This window comes from Bos grunniens, chromosome 15 (genome assembly GCF_055505025.1).
Source record: "Bos grunniens cultivar Pamir isolate PY7600 chromosome 15, Bosgru_T2T1.0, whole genome shotgun sequence".
NCBI classification, from domain to species: Eukaryota; Metazoa; Chordata; class Mammalia; order Artiodactyla; family Bovidae; genus Bos; species Bos grunniens.
In genome coordinates, this window is record NC_141179.1 from 23039409 (window position 1) to 23061493 (window position 22085).

The window sequence follows — 22085 nt, forward strand, 5'->3', positions numbered from 1 at the left end:
CTGTGAATTTCTCCTTTTATGTCTGTTAATGTTTGTCTTATGCATTGAGGTGCTCCTATGTTGGGTGCATAGATATTTACAGTTGTTATGTCTTCCTCGTGGATTGATCCCTTGATCATTACGTAGTGTCCTGCCTTATCTCTTGTAATCTTCTTTATTTTAAGGTCTATTTAGTCTGATATGAGGATTGCTACTCCAGCTTTCTTTTGCTTCCCATTTGCATGGAATATTTTTCCATCCTCTCACTTTCTGTCTGTATGTGTCTTGAGGTCTGAAGTGGGTTTCTTGTAGACAGCATATATATGGGTCTTGTTTTTGTATCCATTCAGCCAGTCTGTGTCTTTTGGTTAGAGCATTTAATCTGTTTACATTTAAGGTAACTGTTGATATATATGTTCCTATTGCCATTTTCTTAATTGTTTGGGGTTGATTTTGTAGATTTTTTTTTCTTCTCTGGTATTTTTGGACTGTGTAAGTCCCTTTAACATTTGTTGTAAAGCTGGTTTGGTGGTACTGAATTCTCTTAACTTTTGCTTGTCTGAGAAGCTTTTATTTCTCCATCAATTTTGAATGAGATCCTTGCCGGGTACAGTAATCTTGGTTGTAGATTTTTCCCTTTCAGTACTTTAAATATATCCTGCCACTCCCTTCTGGCCTGCAGAGTTTCTGCTGAAAGATCAGCTGTTAAGCATATGGGGTTTCCCTGTATGTTACTTCTCCCTTGCTTCTTTTAATATTCTTTCTTTGTGTTTAGTCTTTGGTAGTTTGATTAGTGTGTGTCTTGGTGTGTTTCTCCTTGGGTTTATCCTATATGGGACTCTTTGTGCCTCTTGGACTTGACTGACTATTTCCCTTTCCATGTTGGGGAAATTTTCAACTATAATCTCTTCAAAAATTTTCTCCTATCCTTTCTTTTTCTCTTCTTCTTCTTCTTCTGGGATCCCTATAATTCAACTGTTGGTGCATTTGATATTGTCCCAGAGGTCTCTGAGACTATTCTCAGTTCTTTTCATTCTTTCTACTTTTTTCTGCTCTTCAGAAGTTATTTCTACCATTTTATCTTCCAGCTCACTGATTCATTCTTCTGCTTCAGATGTTCTGCTATTGATTCTTTCCAGAGTATTTTTAATTTCAGTAATTGTGTTGTTTGTCTCTGTATGTTTATTCTTTAATTCTTCTAGGTCTTTGTTAATTGATTCTTACATTTTCTCCATTTTGTTTTCAAGGTTTTTGATCATCTTTACTATCATTATTCTGAATTCTTTTTCATGTAGTTTTTCTATTTCCTCTTCATTTATTTGGACTTCTGTGTTTCTAGTTTGTTCCTTCATTTGTGTAGTATTTTTCTGCCTTTTCATTATTATATTTTAACTTATTGTGTTTGAGGTCTCCTTTTCCCAGGATTCAAGATTGAATTCTTTCTTCCTTTTAGTTTCTGCCCTCCTAAGGTTGGTCCAGTGGTTTGTGTAAGCTTCCTGTGGGGTGAGTTTTTGTTTGTTTTTTGTGCTGAGTTTTTGTTTGTTTGTTTTTCCTCTGATGGGCAAGGCTGAGTGAGGTGATAATCCTGTCTGCTGATGTTGGGTTTGTATTTTTGTTTTGTTTGTTGTTTAGATGAAGAATCCTGCACAGGGTGCTACTGGGAGTTGTGTGATGCCTGGTCTTGTATTCAGTTGGATTCCTTTATGAGATTTCTCACTATTTGATACTCCTAGGGTTAGTTCTCTGGTAGTCTAGGGTCTTGGAGTTAGTACTCCCACTCCAAAGGCTCAGGGCTTAATCTCTGGTCACGAATGAAGATTCCACAAGTGGTTTGTTATGGCATTAAGTGAGAGTAAAACAAATATCCAAAAATGAGAAGCCAAAGATGAACCCCAGACAAATGGCAGTTACAAAATCAGGCAAATAAATAATTAAATAATGGAGTATACACATATACATATACACCTATGAGCAAAGTCAAAACAGTCCAAGAAAAATAAAGTATAGTAGATTGACCTGGCAAACAAAGGAAATTAAAATTTTATTTACCAGTTAAGAACAAAACTAACTAAAGCACAAACTGAAAAACAGAACTAAAGCAAGGTACCAAATGGGGAATAAAGCAATGAAAACAAAACTAAGAAACATGTTGAGAGGAAAGGGAAGAAAGAAAGAATAGATATGCAAAGTTAAATAGAGATAGATGAAGATTTATACATGTTAAAATTTAACTGCAAGGGGAAAAGAACAGTAGGAAAGGCAGACAAAGGAATAAATGTAGAAAAAATATAATATATTTTAAAAAATTAAAAATTAAAATTATAAAAAAGAGAAAAGAAAAAAAAAGTGGGAGAAGAAAGAAAAAAGGAAAGAAAAATGGAAAACTCCACAGAACTGCAAAAGCCCAACATAGAGCCAGAGGTTTATAACAACAGTAAAAAGTGTGACTGAATATACCCATATTAATATACACCCATAAGCAAAACCAAGCAGTCCTACAAAAGTAAAGTACAATAGATTGACTCAGTGAACAAAGGAAACCAAATATTACGTCTGCCAAAACAAAACTAAAGCACAAACTGGAAAGCAAAACTAAAGAAGGTGCCAACTGGGGAATAAAGCAATGAAAAAAAACTAACAAGTATGTCGAGAGGAAAGGAAAGAAAGAAAGAATAGATAGGCAAAGTTAAATAGAGGTAGATAAAGAAGATTTATATACATTAAGGATTAACTGCATGGGGAAAAGAACAGTAGGAAAAACAAACAAAGGAATAAATGTAAAAAAAATAATAATAGGTTTAAAATAGTAAAATTAAAGAAAGAGAAAAAAAAAGGGAAACTCCACAGAACTGCAAAAGCCCAACATAGAGGCAGAGGTTCATAACAACAATAAAAAATGTGACTGAGGGGGAAAATAAAAAGCTCAAAAGCTTAATTAGATTTCATAGTGCCAATAAAATTGACAGCTACAACAGAGCGGGGGAGGGGGGAAAAGGAAAAAAAAAAAAGAAAAAAATCCAAAGAATCTACAGAAAAGTCAAAACATAAGAATAATAAATGTTTTTCTGAGTCACTGCTGTCAGAGTCCTTTCCCTCGCTGGGAGTCACAGTTCACCTCACCTCCCAAGGATGCTCTCCAACACTGTGCTGATATCCAGACCTGCTGTGGGGGCAGCTCAGATTCTAATCTGGTCCTTCTTCTGTGTGTTCTTGCCTCCAGTGTCCACAGCTATCAGAACTAGTGCATTTTCTTTTGTGGGAACTCTCAATGACCTTTTATATATTCCATAGACACAGAGTCTGGCTAGTTGATTGTGTGGATTTAATCTGCAGCTTGTACAGCTGGTGGGAAGGTTTTGGATTTTCTTCCTTAGCAACACTGCCCCTAGGTTTCAGCTGTGGTTTTATTTCCACCTCTGCATGTGGGTTGTCCACTGGGGTTTGCCCTGAAGGACTGGGTTTGCCCCTGTGAGGGCCAGAAGTGGAGATGGTGCAGTTGCTTGGGTCACAGGGTTTCTGGCAGCACCAGGTTCTCAGGGGAGTTGGTGGCTAGGGCAGCAGGAAAACATAGTGCTCTAGAAGGGTATGGCAACAAGTATTGGCCACTATGCTCCAGTATGCTTGCCTGGAGACCCTCCGTCCCTGACAGAGAAGCCTGGCAGGCCACAGCCTACAGGGTTGCAAAGAGTCAGACACTACCGAAGTGACCCTGTGCCCATAGATGCAAGACATGTTTTGCTTGTGGCAGCTCTGCCCCAGTGAGTTGAGTGTGAAGGTGGCGCAACTGCTTGGCTTGCGGGGACCCTGGCAGTGACAAGTATGCAGGGACAGACTGCCTCTGCTGCAGGAGTTATGGTCTTCTCAGAGTCTTTTTTCCAGCCTCTTGTAGCTGGCAATCGAAGGCCTCTTTGGCTAGTCTTTCTTCATAGCTCTGCCTGTTCAGGCACTTTGACGGCTCCGTTGCCTGGAGTCCTTCTCTGTTGTTCAGCGCATCGGGAGGGGCCTCCTGGCTGGGATCCTACTCTGTAGATCAGCATGTCAGGCACTTAAAGGGGCACCTTGGGTGGGGTCCTACTCTGTAGATCTGCACATCAGTCTCTTAAAGGAACATCCTGGGTGGAGTCCTGCTCTGTAGTTCAGTGCCTCAGGCGTTTTATGGGGCAGCCTCTCTACTGTTCTCTACTGTGCTGGTGTGTGGGGAGAGAGAGGCTATGGTGATGGCTCCACCCCCTATGCGTGAGTCAGCAGTATCGCCTTGCTTCCATGGCTGCCTGGCTTTCCTCCACAGGCATTTCCCACCATAACCTCCTTCCTACATTCCCTCAATCCATCTTTCTACAATCAACAGCAGCCCTTGCCCTGGGATTGCTCCACAGTCCCCAAACACCAGCTCCCAACCACTGTGCCTTCCAGGGGACCTGTGTCCCTGTCCAGGGTATGTATGGCTGCAGCAAGGACTGTCTGGTTCTCATTCTATTTAGGCTGCCACAGATCAGCTGTTTCGCTCTCAGCCTTAAATGTTTCTCCTCTGACTCAGACAATCACTTTGATGTGGGGATTGGACCCCAGCTTCAGTTCCCCCACCCACTGAGGGCAGATCCAGTCCTACTAACACTCCTGTTTCCCCCACTAGTTCCTTGTCCTGCTGAGTTTTGCGTGATTCTATATATTCTTTACCTCTGGTCAGGTATTCCTGTCTGCTCTCAGCTGGTGTTCTGCATTCTGTATGCACTTCTGTGTCTGAAGGTATATTCCTGATGTTCCATGGAGAGATGTACTCCATATCCACCTACTCCTCCACCATCTTGTTCTCTTGGATCCTATCTTCTTTGAGTAGGATGGATGATTCAATATCACAAAGATGTCGGTTCTCCGTAAGTCAATTTTTAAATTTAATACAACCTTAATAAAAATTCTAGTTTTTAAAGGAAATTAGATGAATGAATACCAAGGTTCATGTGGAAAAATAAATATACAAGAGTAGTCAAGAAAACACTAAAAAAGAAAATTGTCTGAGGGGTGGAGACTAGCCCTGTTGTTGTTGTCCAGTTGCTCAGTCGTGGCTGACACTTTGCAAGCCCATGGACTGGAGACTAGCCTTGCTGCTAAGCTGCTTCTAAGTTGCTTCAGTCGTGTCTGACTCTGTGCGACCCCATAGATGGCAGCCCACCAGGCTCCCCCATCCTTGGGACTCTCCAGGCAAGAACACTGGAGTGGGTTGCCATTTCCTTCTCCAATGCATGAAAGTGAAAAGTGAAAGTGAAGTCACTCAGTCGTGTCCGACTCTTAGCGACCCCATGGACTGCAGCCCACCAGGCTCCTCTGTCCATGGGATTTTCCAGGCAAGAGTACTGGAGTGGGGTGCCATTGCCTTCTCCGAGACTAGCCTTATCAGATATTAATATATAATTTTATATTATTTTAATTAAATATGAACATGTAATTAAAATATTATGATATCAATATATTAATGGACAAATGGGCAAGTTATATAGAATAGAAAACCCAGAAATGGACCCAAGAACTTACAGAAATTGATTTATGATAAAGATGGCATCTTAAATCAATATGTAAAGAGGGCCTTTTATAAAAACTTTCTTATTTCTTGCAGTTTAACACAATTGTGATGAAAAATAAAATTTACCACCTCAGCCATATTTAAATGTACAGGTTAGTGTTGTGAAACAGATCTTCAGAACTTTTTCATCTTGAAAAACTGAAACTCTATACTCATTAAACAATAGCTCCCTATTTCCCCCTCTGCTGAGCCCCTGATAATCACCATTCTACTTCATGTTTCTATGTGTTTGATGGCTTTAGATACCTCATGTAAGTGCTATTGTATAGTATTTGTCTTTTTGTGACTGGCTTATTTCACCATGTTATAGCATGTGACAGAATTTCTCTCCTTTTTAAGGCTGAATAATATTCCATTATATGTTAAATTTTGTTTATCCCATTCTTCAGCTGATGGATGCTTAGGTTGTTCCTACCTTTTGGTTATTGTAAATAATGCTGCTATAAGATGGGTGTACATATATCCATTTGCATCCCTGCTTTCAAGACAGTAACCTTTTAAGACAAACCTTTGAGATAAGACCAAGCATTTTTGCTTCCTTTTCCATGCTGAAGACATTGAACATTCAATGTGTCAAGCATACGAGAGAAAAGACAAATGTTAAACCCTTCAAAAAGTAAAGTGAAAAATTTTCCTTACAGTGTTTTAATGTTCCATCATTTAGATACATCATTTCTAGTGTGATAATATGGACAAAAATGATTATCCACTAAGGACATTCATCTTATTTGCTTACTTTAGCATAGTTTTGATAAATTTGACAGAAAATTTAAATAAACAGAAAATATAATACATAAAAGATATGAAGATAACTATGTCTAAAAGTTTTGGAATCCATTTTAATTTGAGAAATATCAAGCATTCCATATGCTATTATCTTGGCTATAGGGTAAAGATACAATTATCTGAGAAGTCAACAGCTTAGGGTTTTCCTTTAGCCCTCTGGTGTATGAGGTTTGTGATAAGGGGTTAGGATCAAGAGAATGTAAGTTGGTCTTTCATTGTTGTACTCCAGGATATACTCAAAATCTGTCATCCCTCAATTTCAAGTTCTTTGACTAATCAGGTTGTGCTAGGAACCCATCCCACTTCCTTATCTCTATATTTGCAATCTCTCCTTTTGACCCCATGTTTTTCTTCCTAATACTTATTTTTCTATTTTTGCTCCTACCAAGGTACAATCACTGGTTTGATGGAATGGCTTTACTTCACCAGTTCAAGATGGAGAAGGGCACAGTGACATATAGGAGCAAGTTTCTACAGAGTGATACATATAAGGCCAACAGTGATCGTAATCGAATTGTGATCTCAGAATTTGGTACATCGGCTCTCCCTGACCCATGCAAGAATGTTTTTGAACGTTTCATGTCAAAATTTGAAAAGCCTGGTAAGCACCCTTTATTATGCCCAGAATTTTCAGGTAATAGTGATGATTCTTTAAATTATTATGACACATGTCAATCTTTTTTTATAAATATGGATCTTGATATTTATTTATTTTGATATGAGAGGATGTTTCAACTGCTTTCTCCCTTGATTGTGTGCTTAGGATCTCCTATAGTAAGTTGTGGTGTTTAAATAACTTTGGGGTTTGATTTCAGCAATTACTGATAACACCAATGTCAACTATGTGCTGTACAAGGGTGATTACTACCTTAGTACGGAAACCAACTTTATGAATAAAGTGGACATTGAAACCCTGGAAAAAACAGAAAAGGTAAAATATGGGTTAAAATATAATAGACCCTAAAATTTCTCTCCATTCAAATACTTTTTAGAGTAGTTATTATCAGAAGAAAAAATTGTATTCTTAAACAAAATCAAAATTACCCACTGATTCAGGTCATTAGGTACCCTCTGTCTTCATTAGAATGGCCTGTGGTATTGGTTATCCTTAAAGATAATTCTAGATTTCTTCCTTAGTCCAACTGTCTGAAGGCTAGGGCAAAGGAGACACAGCATAGTACAGACTTATTTCTGTCATTTCATTTTCTGCTTAGCTCTAGGTAGAATTGGACTGGAGATTACCTAGATCCATTCTGCCCTGGAGAAGGAAATGGCAACCCACTCCAGTATTCTTGCCTGGAAAATTTCATGGACGGAGGAGCCTGGTGGGCTACAGTCCATGGGGTCGTAAAAAGTCAGACATGACTGAGCGACTAACACATACTGCCTTCATGTTATACATTAATTTAAAGCAAAATAAAATTTGGGGCCAGAATTTTAATGCTTATTCTTTTGAACTTTCTTGTGATCTGGATAATCATTTTTGTGCATTTCTTGGTGGTGGTGGTAGGAGGGATTTTGTTTGGTTTTCTTATTGTTTGTTCTTAGTTTCTTTTTCTTTAGTAGGAAAAATAATTTTGATTTACAGAGGTGAGACATCAGGGCTTAAACTATAGTTTTTATATCTTATTTTAAAAGTATCTGATACATCCCTACTGTCTATGCATCTAAATAGAGACCTACCCATGTAATTTAAGTCTCTGAATGGTCTTAAATTTTCAGGTTAACTGGAGAAAATTTATCGCTGTGAACGGAGCAACTGCACATCCTCATTACGATCCAGATGGAACAACGTACAACATGGGGAACTCCTATGGGAAAGATGGTAACGTTGCGGCAGGAGTCTTTGAAAAAATAACTGGGAGTTAACTGTCTTCCCAGAGTTCCATTACGGCTAAGATGTTAACTTATATGAAACTCATTTGAAAATTTCAGAAAGAAATCTCTGAAATTGCATTTCTGAACTTCAAATATGTAATTTATTGTTATGTTCTGTGGTCTTTTTGTGTATATACTTAGAAGCTGATTTTCTATTTGATCTTTTCATCATGACTCACATTTTTATGTTCCATTATGCTTTTTGGCTCACATGCATTGTAGAGATTTTCAGTATATATTTCTCAAACTTGAATTTTTAAGAGGTACCATACTATCAGAAATTTTAAATGGCACAGCAAAGACATAAAGAGAAGGCACACTGTATGTTACATACAGAGGAATTTATTTTTACCATGGGAGTAATACACTACAAAGTAAGTTAAGGTTAAAGTTTGGTTGCATTTGCAGCTACTTGTATCACATCCCCTTCCTGTTCATCTGTATACTTTCCTAGCTGTCTGTTAATCTGTTCCAGAAGGTTCTAATGGCTAATAATGATAGTTAACATTTATAGAGTAACTAGTATGTGCTTGTGTTAACCATTTTTTCCCATATAGTTTCTCATTTAATCTCTGAGAAAGGTACAGTTATTTTTATTTTTTAATTGAGGTATAGTTGATTGACAATGTTGTGTTAGTTTCCCATATTCTTTTCCATTATGGTTTACTGCAAGATATTGAATATAGTTCCCTGTGCTATACAGCAGGACCTTGTTGTTTATCTATTTTATATACAGTAGTTTGTATTTGCTAATCCCATACTCCTAATTTATTCCCCACCCATTTCCCCTTTGGTAACCATAAGTTTGTTTTCAATGTCTGAGTCTATTTCTGTTTTGTAAATAAGTTCATTTGTATCATATTTTAGATTCCCATATAAATGATATCATATGATATTTGCCTTTCTCTGTCTTACTTTGCTTAGTTTGATAATATCTAGGTCCATCCATGGCATTAAGAAAGGTATTATTACTCCCATTTTATAGATGAGGGCAGTGAACCTTGAGAAGATTTAAGATGCTTGCTTAAGGAAGCCTCAAGTGTCTAATACCAGGCTTGGCACCAAGCCTGAATAACACAGAAAAAGCTTGCTATTAGTCATTTTGTTAGACCATCTTAATAATTATTTATCACTGAGTACAGAGGATTCTCTCAGGGCATGCAAATTCTTTATCATATACCCAAATATACATCTCCCTCTGGAAAGGAATGTGTAAGTACAAGTATTAAAAGTTTCTGACTGTCTATCTTAGCTGTCAATCTATCATTTATAACTATGAATCCTTTGTATAGATTAACTTTTGAATATGTTAATGTAAGGAATTGGCTTTTTGGGTTGTTCATCTCTACCTCTCCATATTTACACATATAAGTATATATGAACGTGAAGACTTCAGGTTTGTTTTTTTTACTGGCTCAAGAAGAGATAGGGTACCCTGGGAACTTCATCACCCAGCCGTCTCTGCTCTTTGTTACCTGACCTCAGGTAGGGATGTATTCTTCAAATCTGTTATAGGAAGCATCAAACATCTTTTTAGGTAAAATCTTTAAGCAAATGGGTACACTGACTCAGCTTTTTTTGTTTTTTTTGGTCCATTTTTTTTTTTTTGATCATTAAAAACTCATTTCTTAATAAATTAACTCTAATAACCAAGCGAGGCTTCCCTGGTGGCTCAGACAGTAAAGAATCTGCCTGGAATGCAGGAGACCCAGGTTCAGTCCCTGGGTTGGGAAGATCCCATGGAGAAAATGGCTACCCATTCCATTCATCAGGTACAGATGTGAAAGTTGGACCATAAAGAAGGCTGAGTGCCAAAGAATTGATGCTTTTGAATTTTGGTACTGGAGAAGATTCTTGAGAGTCTTGGGCAGCAGGAGATCAAACCAGTCACTCCTAAAGGAAATAAATCCTTTCCATTTGAATGACTGATGCTGAAGATGAAGCTCCAAAACTTTGGCCACCTGATGCAAAGAGCTGACTCCTTGGAAAAGACCCTGATCCTGGGAAAGATTGAGGGCAGGAGGAGAAGGGGGAAACAGAGGGTGAAATGATTGGATGGCATCACCGACTCAATGGACATGAGTTTGAGTAAACTCCAGGAGATAGTGAAGGACAAGGAAGCCTGGTGTGCTGTAGTCCATGTAGAAAGAGCTGGACATGACTTAGTGACTGAACAACAGCAACAGCCCATTCCAGTGTTCTTACCTGAAGAATTTCATGTACAGAGAGGAGCCTGGTGGGCTATAGTCTATGGAGTTGCAAAGAGTTATAGATAACTTTGTATATAGTCCATAATATAAGAAATACTGTTTAACCATTTTTATTTATTTTTCTAAAATAAATCCTCATTAGATCAGTGATTCTCAGCCTTTAGAACACCCCAAAGCCATCTGGAATGCTTTCCAGCAATGTAAGATCAGTGGGCTTCATCTTCAGATATTCTGGTTCAGTATACTTGAAAAGGGGCTAAGAATCTGCATTGTAACCAACCCTTCACTCCTTATCTTGATGCATTTTAACAAGATCTCCAGGTGGTTTTGGGGAAAGTGGCCTATGAATCTCTGAGAAACCTTGCACCAGTCATTATGAGTTGTACTTGTTATTTTGCCTCAATTTGATGTTTATGCAAAGTCCTGAGGCGTCTCCCAGAGTTAGGCACAAAGTATTGAGCAAATCGTTTCTCTGGGCGTTCAGTCCTCTGCTGTGTGTTTCCTGGGAGTCTGTCTGCCTTGTACTTCCTGCAAGACTTACAGTTAGGACAGTTCATCAACTAGTAGTGTTCAAATTTAGTAAATTGAGTAATCGTCATTTAATCCAATTGCTGAGATAGGAAATTCTTCTCTTGATACTCTAATCTCAAGTAAAACTGGCTTTACTTCTTTTTTCTTACTTGATTATTTGGTTCAGTGAGGAATTTTTGAACTAGAACACAAATATATGTGTAGCTGCAGAGAGCTCAACTAAACAATATGTGTTTGGGGGACATTTAGTGATTTTTTTCTGTTAAATAAAGTGCTTGCTAGTAATTTCTACCTTTACAAAATAAAAAGCTTTTAATTGTTTTCACTTTTCCAGATATTTTTAAAAAGCCCTTTTAAAATTAACAGAAATCCTCTAAACATTTAATCTAGCTAGTTTTAAGTACTAATTTAAAATAATGTAATCTCTTAGATAGACACTTACAGTAGATGGAGATGGAGATGGTAATATTGGAACTGTAGAGTTTATCTTTCATAACTCATCACTGTATAAAGCATGATGTTTTATATATAATTGTTTCTCAAAACATATAGTATCCTAACCTAGACCTTCCCACTAATTGCTTACTCAAGTGTTTTTACTAGGATATCTAATAGAGGTTACAAAATTAATTTTTTAAAACCAAACTTTTAATCTTTCTCCCTAAATTTCTCTGCTTAAAATCTTCCCCATCTCAGTCGAGGGTAACTCTGTCATTCTACTTGCTTAAGATGATGACCTTGGAATCATGTTTTATACCTCTCTCACATCCACGTCTAATGGGTCAAAAAGTAATTTCAGCAATGCCTTCAAAATATATCAAAAATCCAGCTATGTCATATCACCTCCACTGCCCCCACTCTGGTTTGGGCCACCATTCTTTCTCATTTGAATTATTGTAATAGCTTTTTAACCAGTCTCCTTGCTTCTCCCTTTACCCTACTTCAGTTTATTCTCAGTATATCAGCCAGTTATCCCTTTAACCTACCCCACCTCATCTAGAATTTTCTCTCTGCTTGCTATGGGCAGGGCAGCACTGTCCTCACTGCAGTTATTTAAACACTCCAAACTTATTCTTGGCTGAGAATCTTTGCATTTGCTCTTCTCACCTCATAGCTCAGTTGGTAAAGAATCCACCTGCAATGAAGGAGACCCCAGTTTGATTCCTGGGTCAAGAAGATCCTCTGGAGAAGGGATAGGCTACCCACTCCAGTATTCTTGGGCTTCCCTTGTGGCTCAGCTGGTAAAGAATCTGCCTGCAATGCAGGAGACCTGGGTTTGATCCCTGGGTTGGAAAGATCACCTGGAGAAGGGAAAGGCTACCCACTCCAATATTCTGGCCTGAGAATTCCATGGACTGTATAGTCCATGGGATTGCAAAGAGTTGGACACAACTGAGCGACTTTCACTTTCATCACCTGAAATGCATTTCTCCCAGATATCCTCAAGGCTCTCTTCCTCACTCCCTTCAGGTCTTGACTCAAATGCCACCTTCTTAGTAAAGCCTTCTCAGACCACCATAATTTAAGTTGCAAATAGTAGCAGTCCACATCCTTATACACTCACTTCTAATTCCCATTCCCTTGTTTATTCCTTATTATAGTTCTCATCTGATGCATTATATTTTTACTTATTGTATGATTTTTTAAAAATTTGAGTTTTATAGAAGAAGAGCCTTTTGTCTCTTTTGTACACTATTTTGCTGTACACAAGTGTCTAGAATATGCTGCTTAGGACTCGTAGAAGAGTGCCTGGGATATAACTGACATTCGGTAAGGGCTTCCCAGGTGGTGCTAGCAGTAAAGAGCCCTCCTGCCAATGTTGGAGACTTAAGAGATGCAGATTGGATCCCTGGATCAGGAAGATCACCTGGAGGAGGAAATGGCAACCCACCCCAGTATTCTTGCCTAGAAAATCCCATGGACAGAGTAACCTGGTGGGCTATGGTTCACAGGGTTGCAAAGAGTCAGATGTGACTGAAGTGACTTAGCTCTCAAGGAGCTGCTGATAAATGAGTAGGGAACCAGATGGTTATCCTGTTCCAAAAGAGGTGAAGAGATTGTGAGATTCTACAAGTTACAGGTTCCTCAGGACCTACGTTGGCACTTCTAACACCAGAAAGATAATTCAGTATGATCTCAGTATTTGTTCATTCGTTGAGTTATTTAACAAACATATGTTCTTAGTCAATCCAACAATAGTTTTTTATGGTTTACCTACAGGTCAGTGTTTGGTACTGAGGATGCAAAGATGTGTCAGACATAATTCCTGCTCCAGAAGAGCCTAGTCTGCTAGGAAACAGATAAATACACAGAAAATTATAGTAAATGAAATAAATACTCTGACAGTGTAGAATATAATCAGAGCATAAAGGAGGGGCAACAAATATCTTTGGATGGGAAAATCTGCTTAAGGACTGGGTACCTGAGTTGATTATTGAGGAAGTAATAATAGTCAGATGAATAATTGCATGAGTGAATGTTGATAAGATGGGAGGAGAGGAGACCCAAAGTGACCCCAAGGATATAGAAGACTGAATGGAAGAAGTTGGACATAAATACAAATGGCGACTGTAGTGTTTGGAACTGGGGAGTGGGGAGAAGGACAGATAGAATTTGAAGATATTCCTGGCTGCTATCCTATCTTTTCCTTGAAGCTGGGATTGAGTTCATCTTCAGAGAGCTAGAAGGGAACCATTTGTGAATATTAAAATACAATAGCTGTTGGTTAGTTACTTTGTGTATGATGTTTCAAAACCTTAGCTAATACTGTTTATAAAGTTAATATATTTTTGTATCCATGTCTTTGAAATAACCCCTTATGAAATATATGTGTCATGCATATTGCATAAATCTTTTAATTGCTTTTGCCTAGTCCGCAAATACAAGGACTATCTTTTATTCTTCAAATGTATGTAAAACATTTAAGACAGGACTTTCCATTTTCCAGGTTCCTGCTATAATGTTATTCGGGTTCCTCCAGAAAAATCTGACCCTGGGGAGACAATCCATGGAGCCCAGGTGATATGTTCTATTGCTTCTGAGGAGGGGATGAGACCTTCTTACTACCACAGCTTTGGTGAGCCCAGAAATAAGACAAAATTTAACAGGACCTGCCTTAATGTCACTGTTGAAGGGGAACTAGTTTTGGAAAATAATATGTTAATATGGTTTATCAGAGTATGTGATAAGAGACCAAGGTTGCGTTTTGATGTGAATTAAGTTCATTCTGTTTAGTCATGTGTTGCTTACCCTAGCCAACTGACTGATGGAAGAGATATTTTAATACAAGCAGTTACGAAAAAATTGTTAACAAGTTTTTCATTAATTGACTGCTCTAAGAAACAGCTGTCAGTTTAGGAAATTATCAGTTCCTTCCCAGCACATTGAGTCAGGGAGAAATAGGCTGAGATTTAGTCACCCAGCCATAATTCCACTTAAGTTCTCTATGAAGAACAGCCTCTCCCTCCAGGATGCTCCAGGATGAAACAATGAATAACTCCTAGTCATAGAAATCAGTCTCTTTGGTTTGTTTTGTATTGTGTTGTCTGTCATTGAATAAATACAAAGGAAAAATATACATTTATGCGTGTTTCCACAATAGAAGCTATGGGCTTTGGGTGATTATGAAGTGTCAATGTAGATGCATCAGCTATAATAAATGGACCACTCTGGTGGAGGAAATTGATAAAGTGGGAGCTGAGAATGTATGGGGATGGCGGTATATGGCAAATCTCTGTACTTTCCCCTTGGTTTTGTTTTGAGCCTAAAATTGCTCCAAAAAATAAAGTCTTAATTAAAAAAAAAAAGAATTTGACCATAAGAAATGGATAGAATTTAGTATTTTAGGTGATTTTAAAGACCACAAATAATAATCATGTTAATATTTTTTGGGAGGGAAATTCATATTCCACATAGATTGCTTCAGTTTTTTTCAGAATGTTTATTTTCTGCATCATAAACTTTTATAGCCAATCTGCTCCTGGATCCTTACCTCCAGTGTAAATAGCAAAAGGATTAAGAAATGAAGCTCCAGATCATAAATGACACTTTTAATATAATGCTTCCTAAACCAAAACAATTTGAAAAGGAAGGAAAAAAAAAGATTTAAAAAATGCAAGTTGAGGGCATTCAACCCAAGCTATTCTAAGAAGTTCCTGTTTTTTGTTTTTTGTTTTTTTTTTTCCCCTAGGACCTATGACTTTATTTATTTTTTCTTTTTTTAAAAAATTTATTTATTTTAATTGGAGGCTAATTACTTTACAATATTGTATTGGTTTTGCCATACATCAACATGAATCCGCCACAGATATACACGTGTTCCCCATCCTGAACCCCCCTCCCACCTCCCTCCCCATACCGTCCCTCTGGGTCATCCCAGTGCACCAGCCCCAAGCATCCTGTATCCTGCATTGAACCTGGACTGGCGATTCGTTTCATATATGATATTATACATGTTTCAATGCCATTCTCCCAAATCAACCCACCCTCTCCCTCTCCCACAGAGTCCAAAAGACTGTTCTATACATCTGTGTCTCTTTTGCTGTCTCGCATACAGGGTTATTGTTACCATCTTTCTAAATTCCATATATATGCGTTAGTATACTGTATTGGTGTTTTTCTTTCTGGCTTACTTCACTCTGTATAATAGGCTCCAGTTTCATCCACCTCATTAGAACTGATTCAAATGTATTCTTTTTAATGGCTGAGTAATACTCCATTGTGTATGGAAGTTCCTGTTTTTATGTAGGAACAGAAAATATATACAGCAAAGCTGAGAAACGATGAAGAATTATTTCTGATTGGCGTTTGTTTAGGTCACAGTAATATGTCCAACTATTCTGACAAGTCCCCATAACTGTTGCATTTCAGACATCTCTATTTTGCCAAATAACATTTTATTGTTTACTTGAACCATTTTAGGAATGACAAGGAACTACATCATCTTCATTGAACAGCCTCTAAAGATCAATTTGTGGAGAATCATCTCTTCTAAAATTCGAGGAAAGGCCTTTTCAGATGGAATAAGCTGGGAACCCCAGTATAATACACGGTTTCATGTGGTGGATAAGCATACTGGTCAGGTAGAGAATTTTGACTATGAATGATTGGACATAAAGGCAAATTTCCATATCACTGATTTTTCCCTTGTTGGGTATTTCTTACATAAGCCACTCTTAATTAAAGGATATTGCCTTCTTCCATAAGGAGGGCTAGCTATTTATTAATTAATACAGTGAATTTTGCATATCAGAAAATTATAAGAAATGGTTTTATCCTGTAAATTATCTGATTCAATTACAAAATGACAATAAAAATGACATCTAAGAAATCCTCTTGGCATGTTAGCATGGATTTTTCTGTATAATAATATTTGCCAAAGAGAATACTGTTCATGCAGAGGTCTTCTGTAACTTTTGCAATTATATTTTTATTAGTTGCTTTTATGACATTTTGATATACAAGTATGATAATATCACCAAAGTCCAAAGCGTATTGGTTAAATATCTTTCTATAGATGCCTGATGAATAGCATTATTATATTTCTCTACTTTTTAACCCCTTAAAGAAATAGTATCCCAAATTTACTGTAGTCCCGCATATAATTTCATTACCAAAAAAATCCCATTTTAGTAATGACAGCATTTTCCAGAGGATTAGTCACTTAATTTATTATAAACTTTTTAATAGAAGTATTTTCTATTTAACCATGTACTAAAGAGTTTAGGAGTTATTTATTCTTCAAAATATTGGGCCATATTTCATGAGAACTTTGAAGTTAGTTAAATCAGTTGATTGGTCTATATCAAATAGCCTCAGTTTATTGATTCATATGAGATGAGATGATTTTAAATCTAAACAGATTGGCTTCTACATTCCATATTCTGGTTTTCATACCTACCAGGCCTATTACTTAAACGGGGAGAAATCTTAATTTGCACTTTGTGGATCTGTACCCTAAAGGAAATAAAATATCTCTTTCTCATTGTGTTCCTGCAGCTTCTTCCAGGGATGTACTTCAGTAAACCTTTTATGACTTTTCACCAAATCAATGCCTTTGAGGACCAGGGCTGTGTTGTCATTGATTTGTGCTGTCAGGATGATGGAAGAATTTTAGAAGTCTACCAACTACAGAATCTTAGGAAAACTGGGAAAGAGCTTGATCAGGTAGAATTCTCTGATTTGTCAAGAGTGGTCAAAATAATTTTGATCTAGCCAAGTTTTGGCTTTGGGCTTGGAATTTGCAGTTTCTCTTGCCTCTCTGGCAAATAAAGAGGGAGAATGGTTTTAAATCATTGAAGACATAAGTTTGTAATTTATTTATTTAATACTTCAGAATAATTCGAAATATGTACTTAATGCTTAGTAAAAATTATATTAAAGAAAACCAAGAAATATGTTTTGAAACACTTGTGATTAGTTCCTTATTACACTTGAGCACTAAACATATTTACATTTCTTAGAAGGGATAGTAAAATGGTAAGCAAAGCAAAACTATAATATTAATCCTTCGATAAAAGAAAATGTCTTAGTTCCTCAGCTTGAAGGGATTCATTTTTTCCTGATAATCAATCTAAGGCAGAAATTTTCCTTGGATTATGTAATGAAAATTGTTTTCTGCTGTAGTTTTATTTTTAAATTTTTAAAAAACATTGCTTTTAAGGTTTACTTACATTTACTTAGCTTACTTATGTTATTATACCTGTATGGTAGGTCTTGATATCTTGATATTTACAGTATAAGTACTTTAGCTCCTTTCTATTTAAAGATTGCCTCAGTTTTTGTTGGCCTTTTGCATTTCCATAAGTTTTAGAATCAACTTATTAGTTTTTGTAAAAGCAAACAAGCAAACAAACAAAAAAAACCATGGTTGGGATCATATTGTATGATCTGTCTAGATTAATTTGGACATAACTGACATCTTTACAATAATGAGAAATATTGAGTCTTCCAACTCATGAACAGGGAATCTCTCTCCATTTATTTTAATCTTTTAAAATATCTTTTTAAAAAGTTACATTTACATTAACAAAATTTATTCTTTTTATTTATTTGGCTGTGCTGGGCCTTCTGGGCTTTCTCTAGTTGCAGTGAGCAGGGGCTACTCTTCATTGCAGGGCACTGGCTTCTCATTGCAGCGGCTTCTCTTGTTGCAGGGCATGGGTTCTGGGCACATAGGCTTTGGTAGCTGTGGCTCATGGGCTCAGTAATTACAGCCCATAGGCCCTAGAGAGCGCAGGCTTTAGTAGCTGTGGTGCACAGGCTCAGAAGTTGTGGTGCACTGACTTTAGTTGTGCCTCAGCATGTGGAATCTTCCTGGATCAGGGATTGAAACTGTATCCCCTGCAGTTTCTTGCCCATGGTACCACCAGGAAAGTCCTGAATCTTTTAAAATTTCTTGAAGGAATGTTTATAGTTTTCAGTGTGAGGATATTACATATCTTTAGTTCAAGTTATCATTAGGGAGTTAGAATGTTTTGAAACTGTTGTAAATTTTATCTTTAAAACTTTCATTCTGTTTTTGACGATATGTAGAAATGAAGTTGATTTTGTATATTGATCTCATATTTAGAGATCTTGCTAAATTCACTTATTAGTTTGATCTGTAAATTACTTTGGATTTTCTATGTATACACTCATATTATCTGAAAACGATGAGAGTTTTATTTCTTTCTTTACAATTCTTATGCATCTTATTTTATTCTTCTTTTTTTTACTGTACTAGCTAAGACTTCAACTTGAAAAGAAGTGCTGATAGCAGTAATTATTTTCCCACCTCATTTGGAAAATGTTTAATAAATCACCACTAAGTATGAAATTGCTGCAGGTATTTTTATAGATACCTTTATCAGATTATCTTAATGGTACCTTTTGATAAACAGACGTGATCCAGTATATCAATAGTTTCCTTTATGAGTAATACATTGTGAATCCTGTTTTGGACATCTTCCTATGCCAAGGTCCTAAAAATATTTTATGTTATCTTCTAGAAGAATTTTTAATTCTAAAATTAAGTATCTATATATATTTATATTCTGTTTCTGGACTTCATTTTTTAGCATATCATAATTAGTTATTTATTCCATTTTATTTCTCTCTCTCCTTTCCACCTTCTTTTGGTTGAAAGGCACGATAAGCTATTACCAGCCTGGGCTCAGTGGGCAAAATCAGTTTCTTTTACATATATCTATCCTTTTTCAAATCTTTTCCCATTTAGGTTATTAAACAATATTGAGCGGAGTTCCCTATGCTATTTAGTAGGTCCTTGTTGGTTATCTATTTTAAATATTGTAGTCTGTATATGTCAACCTCACACTCCCAGTTTATCCCCTCTACCATCTTTCCCCTTTGTAAACCATGTATGCTAATTACTTCAGTCACATCTGACTCTGCAAACCCATGGACTATAGACTGCCAGGCTCCTCTGTCCATGAATACTGGAGTAGGTTGCCATGCCCTCCTCCAGGGGATCTTCTGGACCCAGGGATCAAACCTGCATCTCTTATGTCTCCTGCATTGACTGGCAGGTTCTTTACCACTAGTGCCACTTGGCAAGCCCCTTGTAAACTATAAATTTGTTTTCTATGTCTGTGAGTCTGTTTTTGTTTTGTAAATAAGTTCGTTTGTATCATATTTTTTAGATTCCATATATAAGTAGTGTCTTGTGATATTTGCTTTATCTGATTTACTTCACTATGATCATCTCTATCCATGTTGCTGCAAATGGTATTATTTCTGTCTTTTTAATGGCTGAGTAATATTCCATTGCATATATGTTACACATCTTCTTTATCCATTCTTCTGTTGATGGACTTTTAGGTTGCTTCAATGTCTTGGCTGAGGCTTCTCTGGTGGCTCAGATGGTAAAGAATCTGCCTGCAGTGCAGGAGACCCAGGTTTGATCTCTGGGTTGGCAATATCCCCTGGAGAAGGGAATGGCTACCCACTCCAGTATTCTTGCCTGGAGAATTCCTTTACAGAGGAGCCTGGCAGGCTACAGTCCATAGGATTGCAAAGAGTCAGACACAACTGAGTGACTAATGCTTTCACACTTCATGTCTTGGCTTTAATTTGTATTGTAAACAGTGCTGTAATGAACATTGGAATGCATGTATCCTTTTGGACTGTGTCCTTTTTTTTTTTTCTTCTTCTGGATATATTCCCAGAGATTGCAAGATCATATGGTAGCTCTATTTTTGGTTTTTTAAGGAACTTCCATACCATTCTTCATAGTGGCTATACCAATTTACATTCCCACCAGCGGTGTAGGAGGGCTCCCTTTTCTCCACACCTTGTCCAGAATTTCTTGTTTATAGTCTTTTTGATGATGGCCATTTAGAGTGGTATGAGGTGATATCTCATTGTAGTTTTAATTTGTATTTCTCTAATAATTAATGATGTTGCGCATCGTTTCATGTGTCTCTTGGCTATCTGTATATCTTCTTTCTTTTTTTATTTTTTCAGTTATAAAAGTATGACAACACATTTACAAGAGACTTGGAAAATACCGAACAAAGTTACAATATACTCCCACTATATATTACAATTATCTTTTTAAGTAGATAAATTAAGATTTTTAGTTGGAGTTTCAATATCAAACTCTCAAAAATTAATATAATGACTAGAGAGAAAAGTGGGATGATATAGTAGACCTGAAAAGCAATATGAACCAGTTCAACATAATTAAGATTTTCACACAACAGTAGGCGACAAATTCTATTCAATTCTATTCTATTCAAGTACCCATAGACTATAAACCAGGAGACACCAGAGCATATCCAGGGACACAAAACAAGGTGCAAAAATTTTGTCGTCTAAAGTTACTGAAATCACATAGAATCTGTTCTCTTATCACTGTTATACTGGAAATCAATATCAAAAGATATTTGAAGATAACTCACATATTTTCAAGTGCAATGTGACATTTCCCAAGAGAGAACTTTGACTTAGTTATTGAAAGCCTCAATAAAATTAAAAGACTGAAAAAACACAGAGGGTGATTGCAGAGAAGTATTTAAATGAGGAATTAATATCAAAATGAGAAATCAATATCAAAGATACTTTTAAAATGCCATGTATTTGGAAATTAAATGTATACTTTTAAATGATGGGTGTATCTAAGAAGTCATAACAAGAAAAATTAGAAAATATTTGTAACAGCATAAAAATGAAAAGAGAATTTATCAGAATTTGTTGCATGCAGCTGAAGCTGCTCAGTGCAATTAAATACAGTGTGGAGTCTTGAGTAAGGTATAAAAACAAACGATAGACACTAGCATAAAATTTTGTGAAATTTGAACAAAATTTGTACTTTAGTTATTAACTGTTGTTGTTGTTCAGTTGCTAAGTTGTGTCCAACTCTTTGTGATCCCATGGACTGTGGCATGCCAGGCTTCCCTTGTCCTTCACTATCTCCTGGAGTTTGCTCAAATCCATGTTGATTGAGTCGGTGTTGCTATCTAACCATCTCATCCCCTGCTCCCCTCTCCTTTTGCTTTCAATATTTCCTAGTATCGAGGTCTTTTCCAATGAGTTGGCTTTTCTCATCAGGTGGTCAAATTATTGGAGCTCAGCATCAGTCGTTCCAATGAATATTTAGGGTTGATTTCCTTTAGGATTGACTGGTTTGATCTCCTTGCAGTCCAAAGGACTCTCAAGAGTCTTCTCCAGTATCACAATTCAGAAACATCAGTTCTGTGCTCAGCCTTCTTTATGGTCCAACTCTCACATTTACATGACTACTGGAAAAATCATAGCTTTAACTATATGGACCTTTGTCAGCAAAGTGATATCTTTGCTTTTTTAATACACTGTCTAGATTTGTCCTAGCTTTCCTTCCAAGGAGCAAGCTTTTTAAAATTTCAGACTACAATCACATCAGCAATGATTTTGGATCCCAAGAAAATAACAGCTGTCACTGTTTGCACTTTTTCCCCTTCAATGTGCCTTGAAGTAATGCAATGATCTTAGTTATTTGAAAGTTGAGTCCTAAGCCAGCTTTTTCACTCTCCTCTTTCACCCTCATTAAGAAGCTCTTTAGTTCCTCTTCACTTTCTGCTGTTAGAGTGGTATCATCTGCATAACTGAGGTTGTTGATATTTCTCCTGGCAATCTTGATTCCAGCT

At 36.9% G+C, this 22085-nt stretch overlaps 1 protein-coding gene across 2 annotated transcripts in view; it reads left to right on the forward strand.

The window, feature by feature from the left end:
- Nucleotides 1–22085, forward strand: part of BCO2 (beta-carotene oxygenase 2) — a 61521-nt gene that overhangs the window by 26391 nt on the left and 13045 nt on the right. Inside the window, exons 3-8 of one of the 2 annotated variants that reach the window (XM_086339214.1) lie at nucleotides 6733–6944; nucleotides 7159–7274; nucleotides 8066–8168; nucleotides 13910–14038; nucleotides 15883–16043; nucleotides 16960–17127. In XM_086339214.1, the coding sequence (XP_086195340.1) occupies nucleotides 6733–6944; nucleotides 7159–7274; nucleotides 8066–8168; nucleotides 13910–14038; nucleotides 15883–16043; nucleotides 16960–17127 (889 nt within the window). The remainder of the gene's footprint in view (nucleotides 1–6732; nucleotides 6945–7158; nucleotides 7275–8065; nucleotides 8169–13909; nucleotides 14039–15882; nucleotides 16044–16959; nucleotides 17128–22085) is intronic. The other variant, XM_086339216.1, reaches the window with a different exon arrangement.